Here is a 21,857-nt window from a genome sequence, read left to right as displayed (position 1 = left end):
AAAAAGTGTGCATTATACAGGGCAAAATGCAGTATGCAACTCAACTGCTTGAACTCAGGTAGTGGATGGCTAGCTGAGTCATCTGCCCTTCCATTAGGCAGAGTCATTGCTACCCAGCCCAGGGATTACTGGCATTTCCCAGACTTCCTAGGTTCAAGACAGACCATGTGACTGAATGTGGGCAGAGATATTCCTGCCAAGAGGTCTGGACCACAAAAATTTCTCAACTCAATTTTGGTGCTATGTTTTTGTTCCTAGTAGTATCTGAGGCTCTAGGGCAGTCCATCTTAATAATTTTGTGCTATGAATGCCTGAATCCCTTCTCAGAATATTTTCTAAATAAACTTTATATTTTGAAATGAATTTAGAGAAGTTGTAAAAATAGTGTCTTAGCCCCTTAGGGCTGCTATAACAAAATACCATTGGCTGGGTAGTTTATAAACAACAAATTTGTGTCTCACAGTTCTGGAGGTTGGGGAGTCTGGGATCAAGGTATAGGCAGATTGGGCATCTGATGAGGGCCCACTTTCTCATGGACAGTTGTCTTCTTATTGTAACCGCACATGAAAGGGTGAGGGATGTCTCCAGGGCCTCTTTTATAAGGACACTAATCCCAATCATGGGAGGCACTGATCACATCCCAAAGAACCCACCCTCTAATACCATCACCTTAGGAGTTAGGACTTCAGCATGTGACTGTTGGGAGACACATTAAGACCATTGAAATAGTAGAGAGAAGTTCTATATGCTCCCTACTCTGTTTCAGCTTCCTCTAATGTTGTCATCTTACATTACTGTGGTACATTTGCTCAAACCAAAATTGGTATGCTACTATTAACTAAACTCCAGACTTCATTCAGATTTCATCAATTTCTCCATTAACCACCTTTTTCTATTCCAGGTTCTAGTCCAACATACCATGTTGTATCTAGTTGTTATGTCTCCCCAGTCTCCTTTGGTCTGTTACGGTGTTCCAGTCTTTCCTGTTTTTATTTTTTCCATGACTTTGACAGGTACTGTTCAGATATTATGTAGAATTCTAGAATAATGTTTTAAATGTATAAAATAGGATTAAAAAGAAAACAAATCATATTGAAATATAGATATTAGAATTTTAAAAATCGTGACACAAAAATGTGTGGTTTTTATTAACATATTAAATAGCTAGATCTAGTGATGGGTCTAGTAATTATCTTAATTTTTAAATACTGATGAATATAAGCATAATTTGGAGATTCTGTAACCACTGTAGTATATAACATGAAAATGTGTGTGATTTCTCTTGGTGGCAAAGTCTTGGGTACTGCTGTGATTTGTTGCCTAAGTAAATCCTAGAGAAAATAAAGATGTAAATTTTTTTTCATCCAAGTTTACAGATTCTCTGAATCTGTTTCCTCTATAACTGCCCTAAAAGGGATATCAGAACCACAAGATGAGAGGAAGCTGGCTCTGCTCCTGCATTATCTCCTAAATATCTGCATATAGCAGTGATTTCACTCTCAAACCATCCCCCATTGTCAAATATTGTGCTATAATGAAAGAGGTTTCGAGATTTCAAAGTATTTCTCCACTGAATGTAGTGTCTCAACCCTGTTTCAAACCCACTGCTAAATTGGAGAACTTTGTGTTTGTGAACATTCTTGGGCCAGCTGGGGCTGAGCAACAGGAGGAAAGAGACAAACAGAAAGGGGTGCCCAGGGCCTTTGGCTGCGCCTCCATGGGGAATTTCTAAGCCCTTTGCCCTGGGAGTTAGAAGGGTTCCCTGATTCTGAATGTTTCCTTTCTTGGGACTCCTAGGGCAGAGGTTGAGGCCACTTCATAGGCTTCCTAGGGCTTAACTCTATTAGTCTTTTCAGGAAAAATTGTCCTCACCCAGGTACTCTTAGATCTTAAACAAAAGCAAAAATTACCCCTAGAAAGATTAAAGCAGTAGGGTAAAGCAGGTTTTCCAAACAAGCCTTGGGGTTTGTAAACATTATTCATTCTCCTTTATGCAGCCCGGCCCGTGGATAGCTTTTCAGAAAAGAATGCAGTGACCTTTTGGAGTATCTTTCTTAAAGGCTCTGTGAGTAGTATCCTAAGAGCTGCACTCTCTGCCCCAGGGTACACCGGCACCTTCCACCCCTCCTCCTTTCACCCTCAGGCTCATTACCTTTGTCTTTGCCTCTCCTAAACTCCAGGAGCTGTTCTTGTGCCCCTGTGCTTGTTTCCTGAGCCCATTCCTTCTACCACTCACTCCTTCCACCTCCGTGCCTTTTCTCTTACAAAAAAAGGGTACTTCATTCCTTTTTCTTTAAATTGGGATATAATTCACATATCATAAAATTAATTCTTTTGAAGTGTACAATTCAGTAGTTTTTAGTATATTCACCATCTGCAACCATCATCACTATCTAATTCCAGAACATTTTCCCTCACCCTGTGAGGAAACCATATAGCCATTAACTGTCACTCCCTTTTCCTCCCACCCCCCAAACCCTGGTAATCACTATCTACTTTTAGAGATGTATGTGTGTGAAGGGAGCATTTTCCATTTATTTTCTGATCTTTCTCTTTAACACACACAGCAATTAATATCTGTCATTTCAATAAATGGTGTAAGGAAAACAAGATGATCACATGCAAAATAATGAAACTGGACTACTATCTTACACCACACAAAAATAACTGAAAATGAATGAAAGACTTGAAGTAAGACATGAAACCATAACATTTCTAGAAGAAAACATAGGTGGTAAGCTCCTTGACATCATTCTTGGCCATGTTTGTTTGTTTGTTTGTTTGTTTGTTTTTGTTTTTTGATCTGACACCAAAAGCAAGAGAAAGGAAAGCAAAAATAAATAAATGGGGCTATATCAACCTAAAAACCTTCTGCGCAACAAAGGAAACAATCAACAATGAAAAGGCAACCTACTGAAAGGGAGAAAATATTTGCAAATCATGTATCTGATAAGGGGTTAGTGTCCCAAGTATGTAAAGAATGCACGCAGCTCATAACAAAAAGCCCCAAATAATGCAATTAAAAATAAGCAGTAGATCTGAACAGACATTTTCTCAAAGAAGACATACAGATGACCAACAGGAATAGAAAATATGCTCAACATCACTAATCATCAGGGAAATGCAAAGCAAAATCATGATAAGATATAACCTCATACCTGTTAGAATGGTTATTTTAAAAAAAAGATGTACAGAAAAGTGAACAGTTGGGCACTGTTTGTGGGAATGTAAACTGGTGCAGCCACTATGGAACACAGTATGGAGATTCCTTTAAAAATTAGTGATACAACTATCATATGATCAAGTAATTCCACATCTGTACACTGTGAGTAGAGGGAGTATCCAAAGATGATTAGAAGTTTGCTAAGTTTTTGTTTTTGGAATTAATCAACTCTTCTGGAGACATCTTGAGTCATTGGCATTCTTTACACGCCAGTACTGTAAAATATAATTTAGCTTCCAAAATAGAGAAAAAGTGGAAGTGAAAAAGCTTCACACACAAAAGAAAAGGGGATAAAAAGAAACCCAGAGAAGTGGTAGAATGTCTCATTTGGGGAAAGTGCAGTTTTTATTCTTAATGGAGAACTTCTCTGTTAGAAATGTGCAAGACAAAGAGACAGGAGGAGCCGGATGATCTGATCCACGTGCCTTTATTTGAAGGTGCACTTACTAGCAGGCTGAGTCTGGGCAGACTGCAACGGTGAAGGGAAGCAAGAATGGGGTTTTTAAAGAAAAATTGAGGGGTCGTGGGGGAATAAGGGAAAGGTTCATCTCTTGTTCTTCTGAACTGTTGCCTCAGGGTTTCAGGATGTGAGTCAGGACAATGGATTAGGTAAAGGGCCGGGCGGTTCCCAGGTGCAGGAAGGTCAACCGCCTTAGTGGCTGGTGCCAGAAGTCTTGTGCAAGATAGGAGAGAGTTTCCATTAAGCCGGGAGCTATCAATCTAGTCAGGATAACCGAGTCATGAGCAGCCTGGCAGGTCAGAAAAGCTGGCCTGATCCTTTGACTCTTAACTAGAGAAACAAAAAGTTACACCCCGCATGGAGTCCAATAATTTAGTGAAATATGTTAAGACACAGCTTCCATCTCATGTTGCACAAAGGTGTGTTCTTGAAAATCAGGGTTAAAATGTAATTTTTTGAAATTAGATATTTTAGATGTTTGAAAGTTTTCTGACTTTAAAAGATCAGAATGAACCCTGGCTGGTATGGCTCAGTGGATTTGAGTGCCGGCCTGCAAACCTAAAGGTTGCCAGTTTGATTCCCACTCAGGGGACATGCTAGGGCTGCAGGCCAAGTCCCCAGTTAGGGGTGTGAGAAATGCAACCCAATTGATATATCTTTCACACACTGATGTTTCTCTTCCTCTCTTTCTCCCACTTTTTCCCTCTCTCTAAAAGTAAATAAATAAAATCTTTTTTTAAAGTGTGCTTTTTTAAAAAACAAGAATAATCTCTGAGTAGAATCCTTCTCACAGGTAATAGACAGTAGGGGTCTTAGCCTGCTCCACTGTACTTAGAACACAACTTAAGTCAGATATTTTATTTCAAATAATAAAGATTTGAGTTCTTGTTACTTTTCTGTATAGCCTGAATCCTCATGTGAAATTATGGAACATGACAAAAGATGAGATAAAATATATCTAAATAGAGCTTGGTTTCCTTTATCCTAAAACATTTTACATCTGGGCTTAGTGGGTTGGGGAATCTTAAATTTAAGCCCTTCTGACCACTTATAAGTGTGATATTTCAGGCATTATCCCATATTCCCTCCAGGTTTTATGTATTGTGCATTCACTGCAGCTCTGTGATGGAAGAATAAGGTCATCAAATCATCAATCACAAATGTAACTTAGAAGTAATTTAATATGTGTGCTGCTATTGTTCTAGAAATGGAGCAAAATTAAACTGTCTTCTACATCTCTCCCTTTAGGAACTCATATTAGAAATAAGCAAAAGAAAATATGCTAGGCTTTAGTTTAATAACCTTTGGCTTTCAAATAGAGTTACTGACATTAATCAATTAATCTGCATGTGCCCTGAGGTCTGGGTTCTATAGAGATCATGTCACTCCTCCTGGTCGTCAGGCATCATGGTCAAGATCAGCTGGTTCCCCACTGGTGCTGATTCGAAGGTTTGAATCCCAGATAAATGGGAGTTGATTATTTCTCTTAAGAGTAATTTTTATCTCTGGAACATTAGCCTTTCTACCCCCAATCTGCTGAGACATGACTTTTACTCTTTTGACCTACATATGGTGTCTGTGTTGCTTGTTTGCTTATTGATTTATTTAAATAAAGTGTTTGCTTTTTTTAACTCCTAAATTATGGGAGAAAATCAATAAGCCATGAGATTGACAAAACTATTTTGTTCAACTGATTTGGTTCTTTAATTGAAGTCAATAACTTTCAATGTAATAACTTACCAGAAAAAATTATGGATATTTATGTAACTGGGTCTTTTATGGCATTATCACTAAAACAGAGGCTTAAAGGACAAGAAAACTGATGCATCTAAGTACATTAAATTTAAAAACTTGTGCCTGTCAATACATCATAACCAAAAATTAAGAGGCAAATTAATTTAAAAAATATATCTTTATCATATATAATAAAGGGATTTAATCATAAAGAGCTTTCAAAAGCAATAGTAAAAATGTATGTTCTTAGTCTACACTAAGAACAGAAATAGGTAATTCACAAAAGAAAAAATACAAACATCAAATTAATGAATAAACAAAAATTCAAAGTGACTTTAAAATAATGAGATTGCATTTTTACTTTGTAAATAAATTATTCAATATATTTTTTATGGCTACTGTGTGGCAGGTTGTATGCTAGGTACAGAATGTAGAAAAATGATGTGAGGGAAAATGGACATTTAATACAATGTTGGTGGGAATATAAGTTAGTACAACATTTCTAGAGAGTAATTTGGGAATGTGTATTTAAAACTTTTGACCTAATAATTGTACATCTAAAAATAATCAAGAATATTTCCAAAGATTTAACTAGCTTGTTGTGCTTTACACTATTTTTTAAAAATAACAAACCAAAACATAATGTCAGTTTCAAATGATAGAGATTGGTTAAATGCATTGATAACATCTAAGCTGATCAAATAATATACAGTTACTAAAGTTCATGCTGAAAAACAAACATATACTTAATAGTAAGACATAATATAAATATTAACTTTTTTAAAAGATTTTATTTATTTATTTTTAGAGAGGGAGAAAGAGAGAGAGAAACATCAATGTACGGTTGCTGGGGGCCATGGCTTGCAACCCAGGCATGTTCCCTGACTGGGAATTGAAACTGCAATGCTTTGGTTCGCAGCCCCAGCTCAATCCACTGAGAAAATATTATCTTGATTATGTCAATAAAAATAGTACATGAGATATATGCACAGAAAATATTTAAAGGGATATGTGCCAAAATATGAACAGTGTTTATCCCTATCTCTAAGTAGTAGATTATGAGTGATTCATTTTCTCAGAGCCTGGCATTGCACCTACAGATTGCGCAGTGTCAAAGAATGTGTCTTTGTTGATTGCTTTGTTTGATTGCTATCATAGGAGACAATGATGGCTTTTTACCCCACATCCATTTCCCTTTCTCTCCTTCCTGGAAATTCCAATTTTATTCAGGTTCCCACACTCTTTTAAGAAGCCTTACAGTTCGGGGAGGATAGCCCCAGTCCTAGTCCCAGCAATAATTCCTGATTGGACCAAAGTCTTAGACTCTGAACAAGTGATTTTCAACCTTTTTCATTTCATGGTACACATAAACTAGTTACTAAAATTCTGCAGTGCACCAAAAAAGAGAATTTTTGCCAATCTGACAAAAACTGGGTGTAATTTTGATTCATTCACACTGGACGGCTGTCGTTCTGTTGGCTGTTGTCATTTTTTTATTTGACATCTAAGGGAAAAGAGGTCAGTGCTCCTAAATAGTCAAGTATTGCATGTTTTAAAATTCTTGCAGCACACTGGTGTGCCTCTTGTGGTACACTAGTTGAAAATCACTGCTCTAAGCTAATCTTAGTTATACCAGTCCCCTTTAAAGATGGGTATGTGATCCAATATTAGTCTGAAATATGAGAGGTCTACAGGAAAGAAGGAAGGCTTCTAAGCAATTTTTTTCTACTTGTGGTTGTTATGTTCAGATGGGAAACCTAAAACTGCCAAAGTCACCTTGGATCATGAAGAGAACCAGCCTTAGAATGAGGTGGTCACTGAAGACAGCAGAGTGGAGAGTTGGGAGGCATCTAGCTCTTTGATGGTACCTTTAAGCTACTGATTCTACTGTTCTGAGAGACTCCTTATTTCTTGACTTTTTTGCTGTGGGATAATACATTTCCTTACTGTTCAAGTTTATTTGAATTGACAGTTTTGTATCTTGCAGCAAAAGGCATCCTGATCATACAGTACATGCTAGACAAAATGGAGTTTGGCAATCTTCCTGTACAGAATTTTGTTGTAGCTTAACTTCCAGGAAGAAGGAGGGAAAAATTAGGACCCAAAGGTTGTCCAAAACAGAACAGGGTCTCCTAGAATTTGAGGAACTAAGGAATTGATAAAAATATGTTTTGGTGATATCTTCTTTGATCAGAACATGATAAAAGGAATTAATGTTTTATTCTCCATCTAATTAAATAACTATTTCATATTTTTAAAGTCTTTCTTTTAGATAAAACTTGATTTTTGTTTGACAAAAGTGTTCGAGGCAAATATAATTTTTGATTTCCAAAATTTAAAAGTAACTCACTAATTATTTAAAGTTTTATTCTTTTCTAAATCTTCTAATACACTTGTTTTTGTTTTAAGATTTTACATTTATTTATTTTTAGAGAGAGTTGGGAGGAAGGAGAAAGAGAAGGAGGGAAACATCAATGTGTGGCTGCACCCTGTGTGCCCCCAAATGGGGACCTGGCCCACAACCCAAGCATGTGTCCTGACTGGGAATTGAACCTGTGACCCTTTGGTTTGCAGGCCAGCACTCAGTCCACTGGGCTACACCGGTCAATGCCCAATACATCTGTTTTTGAAGCACACCATTGGGAAACTATTCCAAATTATAAAATTTTACTTTCATGTAGCTAAATCTTTGAAGTAATCACATTGTGATTCAACGTAATTTGCTCATGAAATTTATATAGAAATAGGTAATTTTATAGAAATCTATCAAAACAAGATGAAGATTGATTATTTGGTTAAAAGTTTTAGAGGAATCGTTCAACATTAATATCTTATTTATTTTGTTAGTAGAAAATGCAGTTATGTGAGCTTAACTTCTTTTTATTTGATATTCCTTAGTTTCTATTGCCTTTTTGATAGCTGTTAGTATTAGTTACTGATAATTCCTTTTTATCATTCACAAAATACAGCTTGAGACTTTTGCTCAGAAAGAAAGGCTCAGGTATTAATGAACAACTTAATTATTTCAAGGTCAGGTTCTCTATTCATATGAGTTTTCAGCTCTTGATTTTAACTACAGTAATTACTGTATGCCTTTTTTGATCATTTTGTTGGCTACTCATTTTAAAACCTGTTTTTCATAACTAGTGATATTAAAGTTTAGCATTTGAAAATTTCAGTGTTTCTGTGCATTGTTTCTGGACTTGGCTTAATTTTTGAAATTTAAAGCCATTGGTTAATGATCAGAGGTCTCTGATGTGGTCCTTTATGACACTTCTTGACCCTTGTCCATAGAGACACACCTGACCCTTCTATCTGTTGTACGCTCACTCTTATTAATTACGCTCACTCTATTAATTGTAGCTTCACTCTTCTCTCTCCACCTAGGAAGTGGAGCTTTATAGGCATTACCTGCAATCTACAAACAGATCATTAGGCAATATTAGCATTTTTTTATAAACAACAAATTACTGGAACATTCCTCCTGTCACATCATCACACTGACATCGAATGATGCCTCATGACTCCCAGTGAAAAACATTACAATATCTTACAATGCACTGGGAAACAAAAAGGAAAGGACAAAAAAAAATGAAGTCATCCCACTCATATTGCAAAATAACCCTTGTTGGGACAGTAACTTAACCTCTCTATGCCTCAGTTCTCCTTACATACAAAATGAAAGCTACAAAGTCTCATGAAAGTATTTGTAAATTTAACATTATTGTTTTGAGAGCTTCTATTCAATAAGATAAGACAATGGGCCTGGAAAAACAGGGAGAGAAGCAAATATGGAGGGCCTAAAATCAATGGCTAAGGAGCTGGATTTTTATGCATGGAGACTCATAAAGAATATTGCAAATATCCAGAGGAGAGATCCTGAGGGTAATTGTTGTAGAAGGGCATTGGGATGAACAGGACCAATTTAAGAAGTAAGCAGATAGTCAATTACAGAAGCAATAAGATATGTTTACTAAATGGTGTGATGAGGGAGGGGCAGGATTTGAATAGGACTTTGAGGTTTTCAGCCTGAACATCTGAAGATGCCATTAATTGAAGGGAAGCACAGGATTGCGTGTATGTATAAGTAAAGTGGTATGATGTTAAGGAATGGTTTTGTTTTGTTGTTTGAAGTGAATGTGGACACCCGTATGTTGTTACACAGCTGGACAGTTAAAGTAGGTCTGGGACATTTCTTGCTATAAAGGAAAGTAATACTCTTGTAATGCCAGCAGTTCATTTTTATAGTGCTCAACCACCCGTGCCCTTAACTCTCAGGTACTTATTACCTCACCAGCAGTAAAAACTTGATTACAGCCAGATTGCTGTGTGAAGGCCCTTGATTCCCGCAACTACTCTGGCAAAATATTAATTGTGATTAATTATCCTGTAGCACAATACAAAGATTAGATGATTTATTGTGGCTTCTGGAGGGCGCTTGCTTGGTTTTTCTCTGCAGCCGTCAGGCAGAGAGAACTGGACAGCTCCCGGTGTGGCGGTAAGTTCTTCCTGCGTCAGAGCGAGTCTGCCACTAGACGCACCCAGGCGTGAGTGAGTCCCGGCCTACTGGCCCTCCGACTTGGGTGCGTTGACCTTGGACACAGTGCGGCTCCTTCCTTCTTCTGCCTCATGGACCCCAGCCCCCTGCGCCCAGGCGGGGCGGGGCTGCTCCGAGGCCCCGCCCCCTCCAGCAGCCGTCTGCTCCCTCTAGATTCCCCGGTGCAGTGAGCGCCTGCGCTGGCCCTTGCCTTGGAGCAGCCATGATGGTGGGTGTTCTCTAGCAGCGCTGAGCCCCTGGCGCGCGGTGGGGGCGGTGGGCGCGGGGCAGGCGTGGGGGCCCCCACCGGCCTGGCACTAATGTCTCCCTTTATGTCTTCCTCACTCCATCCTCTCTCCGGGTGCCGGGCCCTATCGATCCCGCAGGAAGGCCTGGACGACGGCCCCGACTTCCTCTCGGAGGAGGACCGAGGAGTAAGTTCTGCCTCTTAGCTTGTGGGATCCTCCCTCCCCGCCCTTGGACTTGGGGTGTGGTATGCGGGAGGGCCCTGGCAGCGCTGCACCCCTTCCAGCAGGCCTCCTTTCGGTTTCCTCACCGTAGTACCACGCACCGCCCTCCTGCAGGCCTTCCTCCTTCGGGGACCCGCAGCCGCTCTTATCCCTGACCCCAGCTCGGACTCTGTGGTGGAATTCCTCCCCTTCCCAGCTGGGGTGCAGGTGGGGAAGTGGAATCTGGAGTCGGACCCTGACCTTCTTCCTTCGCCACTTTGGGGGCTATGAAAACCCATCTTCAGACCTTCCGGGCGGCACCCTCAATGTCCCCTGTGGATCTCAAATCCGCTCCCGCCCACCCTTCATTCTTTCTGTAACATAATAGTACAGGTTTGTTCTTAATTATTCTTTGCGAGAGATATTACAGTCACCGAATCTTAACTCTTCTCCAGTATCCTACCATATTTTCCAAGTGCTTATAGCCCACAGTATGTAGCCCACATTACTTAATATCCAAAATAAACACCTTTTGCAGAGTTACCTTGGTGTTATTTTGAGGCAAATTGCATTCCACTTCAGAAAGGACGTTCGGGGCTGCGATTTCTTCCTCCCACTCTTTCCCCCCATTTGCCTTGGCTGAAGGGTGATAATCTTTATAGTGCCTTGTACAAGTGAGCACTTGAAAAATACTGATATATGGTGATTGAGGCTCAGCAAAGTTCCATGATTCCCTCACATTTAACAGCCTGCACTTCAGTTTTCCATTTTGCTTTTACTTATTCATCTTAGGTAATGTGAGAGACCCATCTATTAGTCGATTTTTGGCAGATAATAAATATTCTTTTAGAAATTTTTAAAAATAAGATATAAGGTAGTATTCTCTAATGACCTTTATAAAGCTTTCAAATGCTAAGACAGATGCAGATGGTGCTGCATACTTTTACTTGATAAATGATGAATTAATTTCTCAGTTTACACAAAAGCACCATTTAAAATTTTTAGTTAGTGCAAAAACATAGGATTTGTGGTTATTTCTAAAAGTTGTAGTTTCTGATTAATTTTAAAATGTGTGTTTGTGCAAAAGTGTATATGTATCTTCTGGGATAAGACAGTAGACTTGCAAGCTGTATTTTGAATTTTAAGTAGGGGAAACCAGCAGAGTTCTTCAGTGAAAGGAAACTAATTGATTATAACACCAACTGAGTTTTCTAAATATAAAGCATATGGCCTTTTCTTATTATTTTTTTAATCCTCACCAATGATATGTTTTTATCGATTTTTGAGAGAGAGAGAGAGAAACATCTATGTGAAAGAGAAACATTAATTGGTTGCCTCCTGTATGCATCCTGACTGGGATCAAACATGCACAATCTTTTGGTGTATAGGAGGATGCTCCAACCAACTGAGCCACCCGGCCAGGGCTGGCCTTTTCTTTTTTTAGATAACAACTGTGGCTTATTTTTGTGGTCTACCAGGAAACAGGATTGGCTTCCTTGTAAAAAATCTGACTAATGTTCAGTAAAAGTATTAATTTTTTAGTATTTATGTTGATAATAGAGTATTTTCCAGTAAACATTTGTGTTCCTGGCTTTATGCCTTTGGTAAGAATTACTTATGGAACCGAAACCATTTAAGTAATGTGTCCAAAAATGTTTTTCATGTATGATAAAATTAAAGGGAGAGGAGGACAAAGAACATGCCTGACCAAGAGGTTCTTGTAGAATCTTGTGGTTGAAAGTTTTAATGCAAAAATGGAAAACATTGCCATATATTAGAAAGCATTTAGAAGACCATGATGAATATGGGTGCATGTCCAGATCTTTCTTATTTTTGACCTGTGGAATAGGGTGAATCATAATAATTCTAGCTGGGCACTGTCTAAGCATTTTTTTATTATATTGTCTCATCATCCTTGTGAAGATTTTAATATTGCTGTTTTACAGATAAGAAATCTGAACCTCAAAGAAAGTAAGTCTCAGGTCACATGGCCAGTGTAGGAGTAGGAAAAGTGGACTTCAAACCTATGTTTCTTTATTTTTTGAAGATTTTATTTATTTATTTTTAGAGAGATGGGAGAGGGAGAGAAACACTAATATGTGGTTCGCTCTGGAGCGCCCCTACTAGGGACCTGGCTGCAACCCAGGCATGTGTCTTGAACTGGGAATTGAACCTGCGACCCTTTGGTTCACAGGCCAGCACTCAATCCACTGAGCCACATCAGCCAGGCTCAAACCTGGGTTTTTGACATCAGAGCCAGTGCATGTATTTCTCAAAGTGGCCTTGAAACACTTGCATCAGAATCACTTTGGGTGTTAGAAAAACAAGTTTCTGGCTCTGTGCCCTAGTAAATCAGGCTCTTGAAGGGGGAGGAGGACAGAAGACTACTTTTTAAACAAGAACCCAAGAAGATTCCATTGTGCCCTGGAGTTTGATTACAGCTGCACAAAGTTATCCTGCTATTTCCTCATTTCAGGAATAGAAATAGCTAGCCTTTTAAATTTCCTTGTATTGTGCTTGTTCTGATAGAAATAGATTGCCATAATGAGAACTTTTAGATATTGCACTTATAGTTTAGATTACCTTGGTCAGCCTTTTAATAGAGTCTTGGTAGAGAAAAAGCATGAAGTGCACATTTGATATGAATTGCAGAGGGAATGGTATGGATTCAAAAATAATGATATAAGCATTTCATTCAGAGCAGCAAGTAAGCAGAATTAAAGTCAATATGTTTAAATACATTTTTAAGGAGCTTTAGATTTTCATCATGATATTTGAGATAGAGAATCTTACAGCCTTAATAAAATATTGTTTTGTGAGAAACTTAAAAGACAGACTTTAAGAATACACAATATTGAAAATTATTGGCCACTTTTTAATCTCTTCAGCCATACCTTTACATAATAGGGTATTTTTCCCCAAACAAATAAACATTATTTAGGAAACAAATGAGCCCTTTGAACTGGACACATTTGCTCTGATGTGCCTATTAAATAAGAGTGGTGGGTGCCAGTGTGATGTCATGATTCTCTTAGCATTTGATTTGAATTTAAGTATATTGTTTCAAAATTACTTCAGGTGGAGTAGCCACACGTCTTCTGGACTCCTAGCCTTGTTCCTCCCTCTGTATTCCTTATCTTCATAATGTCATAATTTTCCAGTTGTGCAAGCAAAAAAACCTCAGAATCATATCTTCTATCCCCATAGCAGAACATGCACTGAGGCACCTCAGAAATGTCATGTATCCTGTCTTTCATTTGCATGGCCCCAGTTAAGGTCCTTACCTGTCATTGGTCGGTGTCCAGTCTTACTACTTCCCAATCCAGGCTTTGCAAATCATATAGCTCCACTAGTCAGAAGGACTTAATGGACCCAATTCTTTTTGCAACAAGGCCCAAATTCCCTAGGCTAGAATTAAACACCATTCATAACCCTTTCAAGGCTGACTTCATTTCTCAGTATTTTCTCCAGACACATACTTCAGGCATACTCTAGTCTACTTGTCACTGCCCAGACACCTCTTTTTGCACTTTGTTGTCTGCTTTATGCATGGTTTTCAGTGTTGTGGAGTGCTTTATTTTTTTCCTTAATTTTTTTTTCCTCTTGAAATTTGACTTATCTTTCAAGACTTGGCCTAGATGTTTGCATTTTCTTTTGTACCTGCACAGCATTTAGCTTGAACATATTGTACACTTACTGGTAGTTATTTTAGATAAAAATGTGACATAGATTCTGTTGGCAGAGGAAAATTCTTGTCTTGTGACCATCACAGTGTAATGAGGGACTTAAGTGCAATAGGAGCACAAAGGAGAGAGTGCTTAACTTTGTTGGAGGCGGAATAGTGAAGATAAAATGATAACTATACACTGATAAAACATTTACTGCATGTCAGGGACCTTCCATATATTAATTCTCATCCCTGCGAAGTAGCTGCTACTATTATTCCTACTTTGGAAAGGAAAGCTGGGGTAGCACAGATTAGCTAGCCCAAGATCACATAGCCAGTACAAACTGGAATCAAACTCAGGCATTCCAACTCCAAGTCTTGGGCTCTTAACCACCATGCTATAACCTAATGGAGCGAAGCCTTAAATGGTTGATCAGGAATTTTGTAGGTTCTCAGGGTAGAGGAATGCTTGCCTGCAGTGAGCATAGCATGTGTAGATAATTTGGTCCTACCTGGAGCACTTGTTCTTACTGGAAGCAGGGTAAATATTAATACTATATAAAGGATAAAGTGCATAATGATAAAGGCTCCAGGCAGGGGAGACCTTCTGAGGTATTTTAACCTGGAAAGATTTATGCCCAGGTGAAATAGCATTGTAAATTACTCTGATGTTGGTGGTGGATTTATTCTTCCTTTTAGAAAGCAGAGAAACCAGTCAGTAGGTATTGCAACAGTGCAAATGAGCTAGAACTAAGGCAGTGGAAGAGGGGATGGAGGTTTAGGAGATAGAATTGACAGGGCATAATGACTGAATAATACATGAACTGGGCATAGGAGAAGGAGAAAATGAGGGATGTAGAAGAACAGAGTTAGAAAGTAGATAATAAGTTTGGTTTCAGATATGCTGACTTTCAAGTACCTATGAGGCATCTGATCTCTTCCCTGCTAAACTAGAATGTCAGGTCTGTAAGGGTGAGGATTGTGTCTTTTCATTGCTCTATCGCTAGCACTTAGGATAGTGGCTGGCACATTGAAGGCATTCAGTTTAATTGAATACACCCAGGTGGGTATGTCTGCTTGGTAACTTGAAATTGTGAATAGGAACTTAGAATACGAGTTTTGAGTTGAAGATACAAATTTAGGAGTTATAGTCAAGAATGGCTGAGATTTCCAAGGCTAGATAGCACCCAGGGGAAACCAACATTTAAGGTCCGAGGGGAAGAAATAGGCTAGTTGGCAGGACTGGAGAACATAGGAGCAGAATGAGAGGAGTCCCCAGAAGTTAAAAGAGTTATAAAGGAGTGGCTGGAATGATCACCAACGCAGAATAATGCAGTGAGGTCAAAAAGATTGAAGAATAACTGGATTTGGAAATTAGGTACTCACTATGTGAGGGTTTTGTGAGATCAAGGCTACCTTGTGAGAGAAGTGTATGAGCAGGTCCTGGAGCAGACAGAAAGATTAAATGCTCAGGTGGACAGACATTTCAGCCCTCCACAGGACACCACTTCTGAGAATGTGGAGGAGATGATGAGGCTAGATTTACTTGTGGAAAGGTTTATTGATGTGTCTGAGTGAAAAACAGCTGCTAGTGTTTGTTTCTTTGGGGTGTGGGAAGCCAGGTCACTTGTTGAGCGTGGGGATGGAAATGTGGTAAAGGTTTGAGGTGGTAAAAGTTCGGAGTAGTTGCTAAAGGAATCAGAAGGGGAGCTGGTGGGGAGTGGTGGGAAAATGGAGACAACTGTACTTGAACAACAATAAAATAAAGTTATGAAAAAAAGGAGAGCTGAGTAGATGTGCTCTGGATTGTTGAATAGTTATAAGAGCCTAATGTAATTTGGAGACACTTAATTTACAGTATAAATAATTATGACTTTTCTCTAGCCACACTCAGCAGCTCAAAAAGAAAACGTTAATGGTCATCTAATCCTGAGTGTGGGAATTTGCCAGCCAGGTATGGCAGAAGAGCAGTGTGAGTTGATAGGACTAGTAAGAAAGGTGTTGTAGTGACATGTGAGTGGACTGGAAAAGAAGGGAAGCAACAAGGGGGTTAACAGACTGGAAGTACATGGAAAGGTCACAGGACTAGAGGGATTGATAAGGTAAAATTGTACAGATAGTAAAAGTGGTGAGAGACTATTTTATTACACAATATTGTCTGCCTCACTACAAATAGATTTCTTGAAGGCAAAGTGGTTTTTTTGTTTGTTTGTTTAGCTTACACCCTCCATAATGCCTAGGACAGTTGTTTGCAAATAACTGCTAAAAAAAAGTTTATTGAATAAAGTCATATTAGTATATTGTCTAAAGAGTAAAGGGTTATATATATACTGTCAGTAATATAACTTTGACTTGGAGGGAATGCATAGCTAAATACCATCAGTACTACTAATGTACTGGTAATGTTTTATTGTTTCTGGTATGGTCTGTGAGGGGAAATCTGGTTGCAAACACCAGTTGTGACTTTTCTCTAGCCACCTTCAGCTTCTCAAAATGTAAGAGCAAAGTTGATGGTACAGTTGATCCTAAATGTGGGACTTTGCAAGTCACTTATGGCAAAAGAGCAATGGGAGTTGATGAAACCAGCAGGAAAGACATTGGAATGACCTATCATGTGACCCCAGAAAGTTTTGTTGTACCTGGTGTGGTATATGAATGGCAATCTGGTTGCAAATACCAGTTTCCAGAAAATGTATGTGTAATCAACCATTGGTTTGACTGCTGGGTGTACAGAAGATAGAGTAATAATGTAAATGATATATTACAGGACTTCAGAAATCATAACTGCTCTAGGAGTTAAACAAGTACTGGGCCTGAAATAGTGAAATTAATGGAATTTACTTCTGTCTGTAGCATGGATTTTTGAATTGATAGTATCATTACCTGAAAATACTTTCTTAGCCTTGTTATGGCTACCACTTTTCTTTCTACTCATCCTTTCCATTCAACAAATATTTGTTGAGGGCTCTCCCTGGGAATATAGCAATGAACAAAACGAACAAAAATCTTTGTCTTCATAGAACTGACAATCTAGTCAGGGAAGACCATTAAAAAACAATACATAAGATATAATAGATGGTGAACAAGTGCTATGAAAAATGAAGGGAGGGCTCAGAATTGTTGGGGGGGTGGGACGTGAGTTGCAGTTTTAGATAGGGTCACCAGGCAAAGCCTTCTTGAGGTGACATTTTAGTGAAGACTTGAAGGAAATGAGGGAGTGAGCCATGCAGATAGGCATCTGGGGCCAAATGTTCCAGGTAGAGGGAACAGTAAGTGCAAAGACTGCTGAAGTGGCAGCATGTCTGAGTTCAAGGGACAGGCCATATGAGCCAGAGGAGTAGCAGCTTAGTCTGAGACTCCAGATACAAGCTGCTACCATAGCAGCATGTCAGATGCAAATTATATAGGGCCTGTTGATCCACTGTAAGGACTCTGGCTTTTCTCCAAGCAAGAACCTCTTAGATTTTGAGCAGATGAATAATTTCTAATTTAATGGATTGTTCTGGTAGCCCTCTCTATAAGGGATAGATTGAAGAGGGAAAAGGGCAGAAGCAAGAGATCAATTGGGAGGCTGTTGTAATAGTAATTTTTCTTTACTTTTTCCTCTGTTATCCATCCATCTTTATATATTTGCTTTTCTGGCAAAAGATAAACTAATTTTAGAAATGATTCTAAGGTAGATACTTTATTTTTTTGTAAATTAAAGATTTTATTTATTTATTTTTAGAGAGAGGGGAAGGGAGGGAGGGAGACAGCAGTATGTCGATATGTGTGAGAGATATATACATTAGTTGACTCTCACATCCTCCACCTGTGGACCTGGTCTGGAACCCATGCATATACCCTGACTGGGAATGGAACCAGCGACCTTTCAATTCGCACGTCTGTGCTCAATCCACTGAGCCACACCAGCCAGGTCCTCTGGTACATGCTTTAGAGTAAATGAGTCAGTGTAATAAGCTAGTAGTGAATGTCTTTTTTATTAAATAAATACTTGGAGAGAATTATTCTATTGACAATAGGGCAGTGTCTTTAAAACATTTTTCTAATGATATTGTATTTGTGTTGCCTAATCCATTTTCTCTTCTAGTTTCTCCCTCTCTTTTTCTTTAATCCTCATCCAAGGACATTTTTTCATTGTTGAGAAAGAGAGAGAGAGAGAGAGAGAGAGAGAGAGAGAGAGCGAGCATTGATGTGAAAGAGAAACATCAATTGGTTGCCTCTTGTAGACTCATCCACTGGGGATTGAACTTGCAAGCTAGTCATATGCCCTGACTGGAAATTGAACCCACAACCTTTTGGTGTACCAGCCAGGGCTAGTCTTTTTCTTGACCTTGACACAAGTGTTTAACTTAGTTGGTCTCTGGCAAAAGAAAGTACAATGTTTATTGGCCCAGATAAGGATTAAATCAGTGACTGTAGTCTAATTAGAATTTCCTCAAATGGACCTCACTAGTTATAGAAAGTTAATTAAGTGTTGGTGAATCACAAGTTCTTTGCTTTGATTTTTTTCCCCTAATAAAAATGCTCTGTGCCCTGACTGGTGTGGCTCAGTGGATTGAGTGCTGGCCTGCAAACCAAAAAGGTCTCTGGTTCGATTCCTAGTCAGGGCACATGCCTGGGTTGCAGGCTGGGTCCCAGGTAGGGGGTGTGAAAGAGGCAACCAACTGATGTTTTTCTCAAGCGTCTGTGTTTCAAAGAAAAAAACTGCTCTCAAATCATTGACTTTTCTTTAAACAGAAAAAAAAATCTGCCATATATTTTATGTAATTAACACTAAATATACAATATGATTTTATCAAATGTAGGGTACAATTGATTGGAAGATATATTTTCTTTTATACCACTAAGGGAAAAAAAGCCAGTTAAACTGTGATTTGTATCAATTGCAAGGCATTTCTATTTCATATTTGTTAAAATGTGACAAATATGCATCTAGAATTTAAGAAATAAAATAGCAGGTTTGGCTTTTAGTGGAATTTTTGTATTGATGTGGAGATTATTTTATTATATTGGCTGGCTTTATGACTCCTTTTTATAAATCCCAAAATCCTTAATTTAATCTCACCTGCAATAGTCCTTTTTTTTTTTTTAATTAAGGGCATTCTGTTTTTTTTTTTTTGTTTTTTTTTGTTTTTTTTTTTAGAGGGGAAGGGAGGGAGCTAGACAGAGAGAGAGAAACATCAATGTGCGGTTGCTGGGGGTTATGGCCTGCAACCCAGGCATGTACCCTAGCTGGGAATCGAACCTGGGACATTTTGGTTCCCAGTCCACGCTCAATCCACTGAGCTACGCCAGCCAGGGCTTTTTACCAAATAAGGTATCATCCACAGGTTCCAAGGATGTGTGTGGATATTTTGAGGGGGAGCCTGAATATGAGTAAATAGAAAAAAGAAAACAGTTTTCTTAAACTAGAATTATGGTAATGGGTTGGAGAAGAGGTACGAAGAGGTATGAAGACCTAAATAAAACTAAACAGAAGCAAGAACACCAAAAAACAAAGTATTCTCTAATGTTTTCAATATTGGAAAGGCAGTGAGATAAATGGAAAATGGAAAAGAAAACTTCTTTGTAATTCCAGCCAACTTTTTATTTCATTTCTTTTGTCAGACTGGGCTACATGTAGCAATGAGTATGATAACAATGTTTTACTTTTTAAAGTATATTTTATTGTTCGATTCCCAGCCAGGGCACATGCCTGGGTTGCAGGCCACGGCCCCCAGCAACCGCACATTCATGTTTTTCTCTCTCTCTCTTTCTCCCTCCCTTCCCTCTCTAAAATAAATAAATAAATAAATAAATCTTTAAAAAATCTAACTTTAAAAAAATATTTTATTGATTATGCTATTGCAGTTGTCCCGTGTTTCTTCTCCCCTTTCTCCCCCTCTGCCCTGCATCCCCCCATCCCTCCAGCATCCCCCCCCCCCCACTTAGTTCATGTTCATGGGTTGTGCATATAAGTTCTTTGGCTTCTTCAATTCCTATACTACTCTTAACCTCCCCCATCCTCCCACCTCCACCTTTCCACTGGTAACCTTCCATGTAATCTCCATTTCTGTGATTCTGTTCCCATTCTAGTTTGCTTAGTTTGTTTTTGTTTCTTTGTTTTTTTAGGTCCAGTTGTTTATAGTTTTGAGTTTCTCATTTTACTGTTTATATATTTTTTAAAGATTTTATTTATTTATTTTTAAAGACAGGGGAAGGGAAGAAGAGAGGGAGAGAAACATCAATGTGTTGTTGCCTCTCACAAGCCCCATACTGGGGACCAGGCCTGCAAGCCAGGCATGTGCTCTGACTGGGAACTGAACTGGGGACCCTTTGGTTTGCAGGCCCGCGCTCAATCTACTGAGCTATAGCAGCCAGGACCACTGTTCATATTTTTGATCATCTTTTTTTTTTTTTTCTTAAATGTCCCTTTAACATTTCATATAATAAGGGTTTGGTAATGATGAGCTCCTTTAGCTTTACCTTCTCTGGGAAGCACTTTATCTGCCCTTCCATTCTAAATGATAGCTTTGCTGGATACAGTAATCTTGGATGTAGGTCCTTGCCTTTCATGACTTACAATACTTCTTTCCAGCCCCTTCTTGCCTGTAAGGTCTCTTTTGAAAAATCAGCTGATAGTCTAATGGGAACTCCTTTGTAGGTAACTCTCCTTTTCTCTTGCTGCCTTTAAGATTCTCTCCTTATCTTTAATTTTGGGTAATTTAATTATGATGTGTCTTGGTGTGTTTCTCCTTAGATCCACCTTCTTTGGGACTCTGAACTTCTTTGGCTTATATGTCTATTTCCTTTGCCAGCATGGGGAAGTTTTCCTTCCTTATTTTTTCAAATAAGTTTTCAATTTCTTTCTCTTCCTCTTCTCCTTCTGGCACCCCTATGATTCAGATGTTGGGACATTTAAAGGTGTCCCAGAGGTTCCTAAACCTCTCCTCATTTTGTTAAATTCTTGTTTCCTCAATCTGTTCTGGTTGAAAGTTTATTTCTTTCTTTTGTTCCATGTCATTGAGTCCCGGTTTCCTTCCCTCCACTGTTGGTTCCCTGTATATTTTTATTTCACTTTATATAGCCTTCACTTCTTCCTCTATTTTGCAACTGTACTCAATGATTTCTGTGAGCATCATGATTACCAGTGTTTTGAACTCTGTATCTGGTAGGTTGGCTATCTCCTTATCCTTTCGTTCTTTTTCTGGAGTTTTGATTTGTTTTTTCCATTTTGGCCATATTTCTTTGTCTCAGCACACCCATTACCTTTTAAGGGGTGGAGCCTTAGGTATTCCCCAGGGTGGGGCAACCCACGTTGCTGCTGTGTTGTGATGCTGTATGTGGGGGAGGGGTCGGAGAGGGAACAATGCTGCTTGTTCAGCTCTCACTGCTTTTAGTCAGTTACCTGGCTTCCCACAAGGGGATTGTGCTCTTTCAGGTGCTGCCCTGGTGTTGATTCCCAGGTGGGTGGACTTGTGTATGTTCTAGGATCCTAGAAGGGCCCCTCCAGTGGGCTCTTCTGTGAGACTAGGAGTTTCTTCTGCCGCCACAAGCCCTCCAGGTTTTTACAGCCAGAGGTTTTGAGGCTTCAGTTTCCCAAGCTGAAACCCTGGGTTGCATGGTGTGTCTTGTTTCCCAGTTGTTCCTCCTGGCTTACCCACACATGAATGTGGGATCACCTGGTCCGCCAGCCACCGCCTCATGCCCAGTCAGCCAGCCACTGCCTTGCTTCACGTTGTCTCGGCCCGGCTGTCCATTTCCACCTTTCCTTCCAGTCTGGATGAATGTTTCTTTAACTCCTT

The 21,857-nt window shown here is 39.1% G+C and overlaps 1 protein-coding gene across 1 annotated transcript in view; it reads left to right on the top strand.

Moving 5' to 3' along the window:
* The first annotated feature begins 9,952 nt into the window (after positions 1 to 9,952).
* SNX6 (sorting nexin 6) overlaps positions 9,953 to 21,857 on the top strand; it is a 61,920-nt gene continuing 50,015 nt past the window's right edge. Inside the window, exons 1-2 of the mRNA XM_045848547.1 lie at positions 9,953 to 10,183; positions 10,341 to 10,388. Of these exons, the coding sequence (XP_045704503.1) occupies positions 10,178 to 10,183; positions 10,341 to 10,388 (54 nt within the window). The 5' untranslated portion in view covers positions 9,953 to 10,177. The remainder of the gene's footprint in view (positions 10,184 to 10,340; positions 10,389 to 21,857) is intronic.

Source organism: Phyllostomus hastatus, unplaced genomic scaffold (genome assembly GCF_019186645.2).
Source record: "Phyllostomus hastatus isolate PE091 unplaced genomic scaffold, TTU_PhHast_1.1 phas_contig_62, whole genome shotgun sequence".
NCBI classification, from domain to species: Eukaryota; Metazoa; Chordata; class Mammalia; order Chiroptera; family Phyllostomidae; genus Phyllostomus; species Phyllostomus hastatus.
Note: the sequence above shows the minus strand (reverse complement) of the source record. Positions and strands in the feature narration are given on the sequence as shown.